The sequence below is a fragment of the Suricata suricatta genome, chromosome 1 (genome assembly GCF_006229205.1).
Source record: "Suricata suricatta isolate VVHF042 chromosome 1, meerkat_22Aug2017_6uvM2_HiC, whole genome shotgun sequence".
Lineage (NCBI taxonomy): Eukaryota > Metazoa > Chordata > Mammalia > Carnivora > Herpestidae > Suricata > Suricata suricatta.
In genome coordinates, this window is record NC_043700.1 from 42,219,515 (window position 1) to 42,231,836 (window position 12,322).

The 12,322-nt window shown below is 46.3% G+C and overlaps 1 protein-coding gene and 1 long non-coding RNA gene across 4 annotated transcripts in view; both read left to right on the top strand.

Moving 5' to 3' along the window:
- CHMP7 (charged multivesicular body protein 7) overlaps positions 1-7,590 on the top strand; it is a 12,357-nt gene extending 4,767 nt beyond the window's left edge. The window contains exons 3-10 of the mRNA XM_029937708.1: positions 2,872-3,057; positions 3,176-3,309; positions 4,152-4,200; positions 4,458-4,577; positions 4,865-4,963; positions 5,183-5,243; positions 5,730-5,909; positions 6,143-7,590. Coding sequence (XP_029793568.1) covers positions 2,872-3,057; positions 3,176-3,309; positions 4,152-4,200; positions 4,458-4,577; positions 4,865-4,963; positions 5,183-5,243; positions 5,730-5,909; positions 6,143-6,195 — 882 coding nt within the window. The 3' untranslated portion in view covers positions 6,196-7,590. The remainder of the gene's footprint in view (positions 1-2,871; positions 3,058-3,175; positions 3,310-4,151; positions 4,201-4,457; positions 4,578-4,864; positions 4,964-5,182; positions 5,244-5,729; positions 5,910-6,142) is intronic.
- A 356-nt stretch (positions 7,591-7,946) lies between these two features.
- The window catches only part of LOC115290042, an 11,658-nt gene continuing 7,282 nt past the window's right edge, over positions 7,947-12,322 (top strand). Inside the window, exons 1-2 of one of the 3 annotated variants that reach the window (XR_003907928.1) lie at positions 7,947-8,019; positions 9,187-9,322. This is a non-coding gene — a long non-coding RNA (uncharacterized LOC115290042). Of the gene's footprint in view, positions 8,020-8,311; positions 8,426-9,115; positions 9,323-12,322 lie in introns of those variants that run through there. The other 2 variants (XR_003907932.1, XR_003907927.1) reach the window with 2 other exon arrangements.

Here is a 12,322-nt window from a genome sequence, read left to right on the forward strand (position 1 = left end):
AAAAAAAAAAACTTCTTTGACAGCTTTGTGTATACATCCATTGTACAGTACTTCCATTGTTATTTTTATTTTTATGGCTTAGTTTCTAGAAATGCTTATGTACAGAAGTTGCCAAATTACTTTTCAATAGTTTGTACTAATTCATACTTTCATTCAAGTGTTCAGTGTCCCCACATCCTTGCCAGTACTGGGTAACATGAGTCTTTTACATTTTGCCAATATGACAAACAAAAATGGTATTTCCTATTTCGGATTTGAGCATCTTTTCCCCTATCTGCTGGCCATTTATGTATCTCTTATACATTGCCTATTTATATCCTTTGCCCGTTTTTATATTGGATTGTTTGTCTTTTATATTTATATGGGTATTTTTATGTATTAGGAGTAGATATAATATATTTAGCATTAGGGATGCAAATATTGTTTGCCAGTCTCATTTGCTTTTCATTTTTATTTATGATGTCTTTTACCACATAGAAGTTTCCATATTTCTATAGTCAGATCTCTAAAATTTTCCTTTACAGCTACTGAATTTCTGGTCTTGCTTAAAAGGCATCCTCTACTTCAAGGTTAATTAGGTTTTTAAGATACTTCCTCAATTTAAATTTCAGTAATTTGGCATTTTTTTTGTACATCTGGTAAGAAAAATTATTTTCTTACAAATGGATAGCCAGTTATTAAAATTTTTTAAAAATATTTTATTTATTTTTGAGAGAGAGATGTATAGTACTAGCAGGGAAGGAGCAGAGAGTGAGGGAGACAGAGAATCCGAAGCACATTCCAGGCTCTGATTTGTCAGCACGGAGCCTGACATGGGGCCTGAACTCATGAACTACAAGATCATGACCTGAGCCAGAGTCAGATGCTCAACTGACTGAACCACCCAGGCGCCCCTGCCAGTTTAACATTTATTAAAGTTGTTTACCATTAATCTGTTGGTGTGGATACCACACTGTTCTTATTACATAGCTTTATAGTAAGCATTATCATTTGACAGGGCAGGTAAATCAAATGAAAACTTCAGTTTCTATCTTATTAGACTCTTCTGCCTTTGATACTATGACTACTCCATAAAATTTTCCATTTCTTTGGTTTTGTTGTCATTACACTATGGGTTCTGCTCAGTTCTCCTTAGTGGTGCTCTGGGTCTCTCTTATGAGTTCCTTCATCTCTTAAACATTCGTCTTCCTTCAGCTTATTACTCTGCTCTCAAAATTTCCTTAGGTAACTCATTTATGTGGGTTATATGTCCTGTTCTGGCATCTCCCTTGGGCTTCAGATTTGTATACCCAATTATCTGCTGTATGTGCCTTTTTTTTAATGTTTTTTAAAATTTATTTTTGAGAGACAGAGAGAGGCAGCTTGAGCAGGGTAGGGGCAGAGAGAGAGGGAGACACAGAATCTGAAGCAGGCTCCAAGCTCTGAGCTGTCAGCATAGAGCCTGATGCAGGGCTTGAACCCATGAACCATGAGATCACGACCTGAGCCAAAGCCAGACGTTTAACTGACTGAGCCACCCAGGCGCCCCAACGTATGTGTCTTTTTGAATGCACCTCAAGCATCCCAAAAACATATCCAAATGGAATATTTTGTTTTTCCTGTAAAATATCATTTTCCTTCTGTGTTCTTGCTGTTAATTAATAGCCTCTCATCTACCTTATTACTCAAGCCAGAGCCCAGGAGTCATTCTGGACTCCTCTTTCTCCTTTCACTCCTTGCCCAGTTACCATGGACTGCTTGTTTTATCTTCTGGATTTTTCTTGAACCCATCCCTACTCTTCCCTACTGGCATTGCCCTGTTCAGTTTCTCCTAGTCTCTTGCATAAATGGTCTGCCTGCCTCTGAGCCTAGCTCCCATAATCCACCCTTTCCCGCTTGTCAGCTAGATCTGTTAATCCAGCCTTGCAATTTCTCTTCCATGCCTGCCACCATCTGCAGATAAAGGACAGCAAAGAAGCTGCTACATCTTCTGTAAGAGAGAAGTCCTTCTGCTCTCTCTCTCCCCTTCCTGTCCCCTCCCATAAACATCTTATTGACACATACTCTCTGCCATTGCTCATGACCGTCCCTCTTCCTGAGATGCCCTTCCCACCTATTTCACTTCGGGACTTACTCATCCTTCAGAATTCTGCTCAACAACCATTTTCTCCCCCACACAATCTCTGAACTCCTAGATTACTTCCCTAGATTTTCATAGCACTTTGTGCCTAATTCAGTAAATATTTCTTGTTTGCGGAAAACTGAGAGAGTAATTTCCATGTAGGAGGAGCACAGTGGCATTGTTTCTTGAAACTTCTATTTCTAAGGCTTCTCACAAAAGCCCTATCCTACCTCGTTGTCACATACTTCTCTCTTGAGACTCATTATAGACTCAGTAATGCTCTCATTGGCAGTGTCAGCAGTTGGCATAAAAATGAAGAGACCAGCATTGGAAGGGAACGTAGATGTTATCTCATCTTCCTTCTTCAGTTTGTGAGAGGGGGGAGGCTAAGGACCAGTGAGACTGACTGGTGCAGGGCCTCATAGGCGGAGCCCAAAACCACACCTCAGCTCCCAGTCATGGCCGAGCCGCTGCATCACACTGCCTCTGCCTTCTTGGGCCAGGAGACACAGAAACATAAAGTCCCAGGTGGACGTGCAAGCCCAGAGCTGGCTCCAGAGATACCACGTACCTCGTTTCATCCGCATACACCAAACTTCCTCCATGGTTTGAAAAAACACAAATCCTTTTTCCTTTTCCAAAGCTGCTACTTTAGGGAGGGTAGGGCCAGTGCGCCCTTCTCTCATCCTGCATGGTCACAGTTTAGAAACACGCTCTCTGGGCTCCATGGGGCGTGGCCAGGCCCGTAAGCACATTCGCCTTCCCTGCAGGAGAAGGCCGAGGAGGTGTATCGTCTGTATCAGAACTCCCCTCTCTCCTCCCACCCTGTGGTGGCCCTGTCAGAGCTGAGCACCTTGGGTGCGGGCTCCTGCCCGGATGAGAGGACCTTCTACTTGGTGTTGCTGCAGCTGCAGAAAGAGAAGAGAGTCACGGTTCTCGAGCAGAATGGGGAAAAGGTATGGAAGTCCAGCTGTCCATTCACTGACTCACTGATGACATGCCCACCAGCATTCCTGCCTGGGGATCTCTCCGTGTTCGTGGGAGGGGCCCCAGTAATTTGTCCCTGTCCCTCAGATTGTGAAGTTTGCCCGAGGGCCACACGCCAAGGTCTCTCCTGTCAACGACGTAGATGTTGGGGTCTACCAGCTGATGCAGAGTGAGCAGCTGCTCTCCCGCAAAGTGGAGTCCTTATCCCAGGAAGCAGAGAGGTAACTACCCCTGGCTGAGCACTGTCCGACCCCCACGCCTGGCTGGCCCTCAGAGCTGGCAAGGCATTGTTTCTGTGAGTCCTTTTTTTTTTTTTTAACAGGTTGTGGGGGTTTTTTTTGTTTTTGTTTTTTACTAATTACAAAGTATTAAGTGCTCAATGCAGCAATCATGCAAAACACAGAATATCATAAAGGAAAAAAAAATGAATTTTTATACTTCCCCCAGAGATGACATCTGTTAGCATTATGTTTATGCACCTCCATGCCAGTATCCATTTAACCAGTGTTCACTGAGCCTGGCCTTATCTTAGGGACTTGGAAATACAGTATTGAACAGGACAGGTCTCTGCCATTCAGGGTCCTTCTAAGGGATTCCTGCTCTTTCCCGGATGGCCTTACAAGGCATCCCTGCTAAAGGCACATGAACACTTCTGCAAAACGTAGGATACATAGACATTGAATTAAAATGGTCTCCTTACAGCGGGGGATATCCAGCACTGTGGGAAAACCAGGGACTTTGTCCAAGGTCATTGTTGGTGTTAGGAATTGCGTCCTTATCTCCTGGCTCCCGAAATGGGAATCTGTTGTTAAGGTGCCTTGTTGGCACATTCTCTCTCCCCGTGGGCTGAAAGAGCCTCTCCTTAGTTCGCCTTTCTCGCATGCATATGTTTAATTTTATGTCTCAGCTTGCTGCAGGAGTGTGCCGGTGGGCTGTTGGGCATTATTTTTCTGGCCTTTGGGTGGAATGGACTTGATTTTCAGATTTACTTGGGGACATTTCAGGACACTGCCACCCCCATCCTGTTCCATGGTCATCTTGATCTGTCCCCTGTGTTTCACAGGTGTAAAGAAGAAGCCCGCCGGGCATGCCGAGCAGGAAAGAAGCAACTTGTGAGTTTTCTCTTTTCACCTCCAGCTGCATACCTGTGCCCTGGCTGGCAGTGGGAGGTGGTACCCTAGAAATTCAGAGAGGAGCTTGAGGCCTCAGGGGGAAGGGTCTGTAGGTGGCCCGGGTACCACAGCTTGTTTTACTAATAAGAGAGTAGGCAGCCTGAGATGCTCTTATTATGTGGGAAAGCCTTGCTTCATCTGGCCCTCTGGCCTGCGTAGCTAACCCTGACCACTGCATCCCCCCTGCCCCCACCCAGGCACTGAGATCTCTTAAGGCCAAGCAACGGACAGAGAAGCGCATTGAAGCCCTTCATGCCAAGCTGGACACTGTTCAAGGCATCCTGGACCGGATCTATGCCTCCCAGACAGATCAGATGGTAGCCACTGCCCCTCAGCTCCAGTACCCGGGTGGTCCCTCAGGCATACATTCCTCATTCTCTCCACTCTGGCTTTGCTGTTTGGAGGAGGCCTGGGTATTTTTCAGGATATGGTTGGGATTTTGCTTCTCCTCTTGCGAAGGTTTGGACTCGGTGAACATGAGATGCATCAAGCATGAGTGGTTAAAACAAACAAAACCTCGGATTTTCTTTTGGAGATGAAACAGTATCGTATGTATTTTGCCCAGTGTTCTTCACTTGCACTGATAACTTTGCCTTCGGTTTAGGTTTTCAATGCCTATCAGGCTGGGGTAGGAGCACTAAAACTCTCCATGAAGGATGTCACGGTGGAGAAGGCAGAGAGCCTTGTGGATCAGATCCAAGAGGTACAGGAAGGGGCCAGGGAGGAAAATCACAGGAGGAAGTTACTGAGGGCGGATGTGACTTTGCTGTACTCCATCTTTTCCCAAACATGACTCTGTGCCTTGTGAACTTGAGGAAGAATTTCTTGATTCTCAGATGGGGAAGCATTACTTGGTAACCCTGAACATTGAGACATGAAAGATGCCGCTCAGTGTTCAAGGCCTTACTCTTTTCTCTTACAGCTGTGTGACACCCAGGATGAAGTTTCTCAGACTCTGGCGGGTGGGGTGACCAATGGCTTAGGTGAGTTGACATGGCATTGTTTTTTCTTCCTTCCTAGTAGGTCTTCATGTCTTTGTGCTGTGATAGTTTTGATCACAGATCCACTTTTCCTAGTGCAGGCAGCACACTCCTGTCTCTGGAGATCCTTCGTGGCAGTAGTTAGAAGGAGTTGTCATTCCCCCTTGGGAGGCTGTTGACCCCTCTGGGCTGCAGTAATCTTGACTCATTAGACTTGTGATTGGAAGATCCTTCTTCAAGGGCAAGGGGAAGCAGGGTCAGTTCCATGGTGTTAGCCCTAGGTGGCTTAGCTCTGTGTGTGGGAAAAGAGTATTTGCTTGAAGGTACCTTCTTCCTCCCAACTCACATGATTTTTGTTGACCACAAGGAGGCCCAGATATTTATGTAAAGCTGAGCTTAGTTTTGAGTTTTGCCTTGACTCAATCCTTGACTCATTGATGCATTTCCTCCCTTGACTTTATGTGTCCTCATGTTATCCTTTCATTCCAGATTTTGACAGTGAGGAACTAGAAAAGGAATTGGACATCCTTCTTCAGGATACCACCAAAGAACCTTTGGATCTGCCTGACAACCCCCCTGAGACATTTTATACCAACAGTGTGCCTAACCCTAGGATCTCGGATGCTGAACTTGAAGCCGAACTTGAGAAACTGTCCTTATCAGAGGGAGGTAAGGAGCTCTATTCCCAGGATTGCTGGTGGGCATGGGGCCTTCTGGCTGACGGTTACCAGGCACGGGGTTGGTGAGTCCCAGCCCAGTTATTCAATTTGCCAGGGTACCAAACCCCGTAAGGGAGTCGTGGGCTCATTATATTTATATTAAGACTCAATCCCTTAACACTGGGATGTTTTCACCTTAAAGATCTACCTGGTAGAGTATTCAGGCATTTCTTCTCCTTACAGGTTTGGTCCCAAGCAGTAAATCTCCAAAAAGGCAATTGGAACCAACTCTCTAAAGCCATTCTAGGACCCTCAAGTGAAGGACCCTCATGTAAAAGAGAGACCAGGCTTGTGTGTATGTACATAGTTATTTAAATGAGAAACTCTCAGAATTTGTTGGGAAGAGGAGGAAGAAGAACTACTCTGACTTATCTGGATGCTACCGCTTACTACGGACAGATGTAATTTCTGGAAGCGTGCTCCCAAGGCGTGCTCCCAGCAGGTGTCATGGACCTGCCTTCTCATCTTTATAGTGCCACAATTTATACAGTTCTGTGTTTGACCTGTCGTCTCTCATAGCCTGCAGTTCTTGCCATTGGCTCCGTTAGGTTTGTCTTCACCCACCAGCTTTGTTTCAGCCAATGAAGGTGAAAGAGTTGCAGCCTTGCCAAATCAAAATCAGGCCCTTCTCCCCTCCCCACTGTTTTTTCGAGGACTCTATTCTGTCTGTAAGGTCGGGTAAACAACGTGTTCTGGTCCTACTCTGGTTTCCTTGGTATTGAGAGGAATGAAAATCAAACAGCTGCCACTTTGTGGAAAAACATACCGTGTAAAAGGTTGTTGTCCTGTGGGGTCACTGGCCAAATTCTCCAGGTGTTCAGAAAAAGAGATCACCCCTGGGTGTCAGAGTCATGACAACTGGAGAGGGGGCTTGTGTAGTTGGTGGACACTGCTGCCTCTTCGGTCTTATGCAGAAGATCTGCTGATTGGAGAGTTAGTCTTTTGAACTTGAGGGGGAGAAGCCCAGGCACCGGTAGGGCCCCAGGTGTCCAAACTCTATCTGTTTTTATTAATGAGGCATGATCTTTGCCTCGCCCCCATCCTGGAGTAACTTACATATAACTTAAATGTGTGTATCAGAACAAACCACACAACCGCACACCTCCCCTTCTTGAGCCTGGCACACAACCACTGGTTCTCGGTTTGAACTTCAGGAGCATTTCACTTTGCAGCCCACTGCTCAGGGCAGGGAATCTGAGCCAGGATGTGCAATAGAGGCAGAAGATTGTGGCCTTCCGCCGTGTCTGCTGTGTGCTTCCCCTGCCCTGCGCTCCACCCGTCCAGCCTCCTGAAGCCCTATCTTCCTACTTCCTTTGATGGATTGGGGTGGATGGTGCAGGGGGCAGACAGGAAGGTCCGAATGCTCTGGCAATGGGGAGGAGAAAGGAGGACAGCCACGCTGCCGCTGCCGCTTCCGCAGTACAAGTATTTCTGTCTGGAGCCCTTTGCCCTTTCCCTCCTCCCAGAGGTGCTGTAGAGCCGAGGGAATTTGCTCCGGGCCAGGAGCATGAATTCCTGTTCAGCATTTTCTCTCCTACTTGACCTTGTTAAACTGAAATGTTGGGGGTGAAGAGAAACAATCACTATTTTTTTCTTTTTTATCTGGTAAATGATTAAAAGAAAAAATCTGAGTGCTTGTCCTTGCCTCTTCTTGGACTGTATGAAGTTTCTTGTGCTGTGGCGCCTCCCCACACCCACCTCCCGCAGACGCACCCGCTGCGGCTCTAGGAGGATGCGCAGTAGCTGCGGGGCTGAGGAGGAGGCGCAGTAGCTTGGGCACAAGCGCCAAGCGGGCTGCAGGGAGCTGGGCAGGCCGCCTGATGGCTCTCACACGGACTCCATTCTGGGGAAGGAGGCGCTGTTTGAAAGGCTTGTGTTGGGGGCTGACATCATGTTAGCCGTTATTTTCCTTTGCGCGTTCTCTTTCACTGACTTAATTCCTCTGCCCGTGCCATCGTACTGTATTTTAGCCCGGTGCCTGTTACATGCCTGGTGTTTACCATGGCGCTGGGGGGACACAGGCTTTGAGGCTGAGTGCGGAGCTAGGAACAGGCTAGAAGGTATGCCACAGCACTGGGTTTGTGGCTGTGGGTGAGTCAGCGAGCCTAGAGCAGAAACAGCTTGGACAGATAACACGGGGAAGTAAGGCCAAGTTCTCAGAGGGAGGCATGTCATAGGGAACCCCCAGCCAAACTGAATGACCTAGACTCTACAACTCTTCCTACCCGGTCTCATATGACTCTTTTTTCTCCCACGGGCCCGAGCTGCTGAGGAGTCCTTGTTTACATGTTTTAGCCTGGTTCCTTGCTGTGCTGCAGAAGTGACAAATGTTGAGTCTGAGTTGGGTCTGAGTGAAAACAAGGAGCCATGGGCGGGCAGTGGCCGCGTTTCCACACCCCACCGGGGCTGAGTCTCGCAGCAGGATCCCTCTCTCCTCTTGAAAGTGGAATACCCTTTAGGGTACAGGTAAAGGGCTGAGGAATTTCTCAGATACTTCAAGTTGGTGGACTCAGGGAGGGCTTGACTGAAGAGGGGACATTCAAGCTTTCATTTCCCTTGAATCTAATTGGGTGTTCAAAATCTTGGAAAGCAATCTATGAGTGTTGAAATATCTACCCATCATTCCACTGAGATCAAGTTGGGAGAAAAAACACGAACCAGGTAGTGACTGGTCCTGACAGAATTAGGAAACCTGGTTCCGATTCTTGTCTCAGCCACAAACTAGTTGTATGGCTTTGGACACACAAGCCTCTCATTTCTCATCTGTAGGGTGCAGCAGATAGACCAGATGGCTCCTGAAATTCTGATGGTCTTAGTCTCCACGTATATGGGCTGCTTCTCCTTTCTCTTGCACACCTGCTGCCTTGTGACAGGGGTCAGAGCAGAGCCACAGCAAAGACAAGATTGGAGACGTGGCTGGGCAGTTCTCAGTCACTGCCAGCTGGGTGACAGGGTTGCAGTGTGCAGAGGGAGAGCAGGTGTGGGGAGAGGAGAAAGAGTATGCATTTGGGGAGGAGAGAGGAAGGGGGATGGGCATGTCCTCAGTCTCTCCTGGGCCTTCCTGAAAGTGCTCCTAGCCTGTGCCCTGGGTGGGCACTGAAGTCACAGTGAAGTCACAGTGAAGTCAGACTCCTATCATAGTGAAGTGAAGTCTGACTTCGCTGACTTCCTGTGTTTGGGGGTTGGTGTGTGTTAGCGCTTTGGGTTGGCAGACAAGCTTCCTCCAGTTTTCAGGGTTACAGTTACACAGAGGACTATGGATGGAAAGTTGCCTCTCAAGAGATACCAACTGGCCAGTTTCCAAAGTTTAGGGAAACCAAGGACAGTCTTCACATTGTTTCTCCACTGATATTCACCATGCAGGTAACTCTTTTGACTTGTATTTTGTAGCAAGCACATCAAACTGTAGAGAAAACAAATCCCAGTCATGGGCTGCACAGCACTTCCTGAGGGAGCCAGACTTAGAATCCTTGCAAGATAACCAATGCTGCAATTAGGTGACTGGGTACCCCCGAAAGTACACTGTGAACTGCAGTGTGGATCTAACCTCAGCTAGTAAATTTTTATCCCTGTGAGTGCAGGCTGGCTTACTGGGTTAGCACTTAGTAAAGTACCCTAGGATAACAGAAACTTCTTTAAATTATACATGTTGAAAGAGAATTTAGCTATTCAAAAATATCATGATAAAAAACCAGGAAAGTTAAAAATTAATCAACAGATTCAAAGGGTATGCCCACTAGGTGTGAGCTAACAAAGTAGTGGAGGAAAGAAGGAAGTTTTAGATGAGTTTCAGACCCTGCAGATACTTAAAGAAGAGTATCTTAGATCAGATAATGCTACAACAAAACACCCCACAGGCTCAATGGCTTATAAACAACAGAAGTTATCACTTGCAGTTCTGGAAGCTGGAAGACCAAGATCAGAGTGCCTGCATGGTCTGGTTCTGGTGAGAGCCCTCTTCTGGTTGCAGATGGCCACCTTCTTGTGGCCTCACTTGGTGGAAAGAGGGCAAAGGAGCTTCCTGGTGTTTCTCTTATAAGGGCACTAATCCCATCCATGCGGGCTCCACCTTTATGACCTGATTATCTGCCAAAGCCTCCACCCCCGCCTCATAGTTCCAGTATATTGGGGTTTAGGATTCTGACATAGGAGTTTTCAGGAAGACATAAACATTCAGTCCGTAACAAAGAGTAATTCCAAGATGTTAGCATAATGAAGTATAGTCCTAAGTATTTATAGAGCAGGGGTTGGGTGGGTAAGGAACAGAATGCCCTATCTTAGACTCTACCTTCTATTTTAATGCAATAACAATAACAAAAAGCAATAGCTACCATTAATTGGGTACCTATGATCTTCTGAACACTAAGTATTATGGATTGGGTTCTTCCAGAAGCAGACCTGGAAAAGGAGTTTGGGGTATCAAGGATCACCACCCATGAAGGGAAAAGGGAGGAAGAAGATTAAGGAGAGGAAGAATACAGACCCCCCCCAAAAGCCTTGGCCACTCTGTAAGGGAATTCTAGAATATGTGTTGCCCATTAGTGTCCCCTGTCAAGCAGAAATGGCCAGGACTTCATCCATCGCCACCCCGCTCCCTCAGTTATCAGATTCCTCTTTAAAGGGGGTGACTTCAGCTAGGGTGGCTCTCTGCAGCTGAGGAAACCCCTGAAGGAGCTGACAGCTGTCTGGTTGGCAGTTGACCACACTCTCTGTAGTTGGGCATCAAACCTTGAAGGGAGGCCTGGGCAGTGCATGTTCATGACTACCACATTGGGCTATGCTCTATGTTTTTTCCTAAAGCTCTTTAAAAAAATTTTTTTTAACATTTATTTATTTTTGAGAGACAGAGTGTGAGCAAAGGAGGGGCAGAGAGGGAGACACAGAATCCAAAGCAGGCTCCAGACTCTCAGCTGTCAGCACAGAGTCTGATGCAGGCCTTGAACCCACAAACTGTGAGATCATGACCTGATCCAAAGTCTGACACTTAACCAACTGAGCCACCCAGGCGCTCCTTTTCATTGTCTTTAAGTTCCTGTACCATTAATTGTCCATCACTCAGCTGTACTAGGATTTTTGAATGGATTTAATCTTCCAAAGAGACATGCAAAGTTATTTCACAAATGAGTTAATGGAGACTTAGAAATGGTAAAAAATTTGTCCAAGATTACCAGTGGATGATTGTGATATTGTGATTTTTAAGTAGACATAAATAATTGGTCTTCATCCCTGTTCCTAGCGCAGAGATCCCAAAACCCTTGGAATTTCCTAAGTGTTGAGAGCAGTAAAGGGGTCTTAACAAACCCCTTTCAGCCACACCTGTGTTTATGTAAATGAGATGACTTTTGGAAAGCACCTAAGGATGGGGGCTAGGTACCAGAAGGACCAACCTTGTGATTAGAAGGTTGAACCTTTCAGTCTTACCCCAACCTCCTACCTTCAGAGAAGGGAGTGGACCTGAAGACTGAATGCAATCACCAATGGCGAGTGGATTAATCAATCATGCCTATGGAATGAAGGCTCCACAAAACCCCAAAAGTTTAGGGAACCAGAATGCTTCCACATGTCACCATGCTGGGCCCTAAACTCCACAAGGCTAGAAGCTACTTCGTTCAGGACCTTGCCCTGACTGTGGATTTCTGTCATTTGATATCCTTTGTAATAAACTGATAGTGTAGTAAGTAAAAGGGTTTCCTGAGTTCTGCGGGCTGCCCTAGAAAATTAATCAGATCCAAGATGGGTATCGTGGAAACTCCTGATTTATAGCCTGCTGGTCAGAAATAGAGGGAACAGGGGGCAACTGGGTGGCTCAGTCAGTTAAGCATCTGACTTTGGTTCAGGTCATGATCTCACAGTTTGTGAGATCGAGACTCACATCAGGCTCTGTGCTGACAGCTCAGAGCCTGGAGCCTGCTTTGAATTCTGTGTCTTCCTCTCTCTCTGCCCTTCCCCCCTTATGCTCTCTCTCTGAAAAATAAAAATACACATTAAAAATTAAACAAAAAAAGAAATAGAGGGAACTGAAATTGGGTGGCAGATGGGGGAGGTCACTCTTGCTGGACTAGCTGTAGAATCCAATGCTACCTCCAGCTAGGTAGTGTCAGAATTGAGTTGAATTGTACAACACCCAGTTGGTGTCCAAGAATTGCTTAATGGTGTGAGGAACCCTCCCCCAAACCCCCACACAGTGGAATTGGGGGTAAAATCCTTTTTAATGATGGAAAGAGGCTTCGGCTAGGTAAATCTAATTTTTGCATTATTCTTTTACTTTTCTGTTCTTATCCCAGCTAGGGTAAAGTTTGGCTCTCACCCTGATCTTCTTTCCAGTTTATTAAACTCAAACACATGTAGTTTCTACTCTTGTAA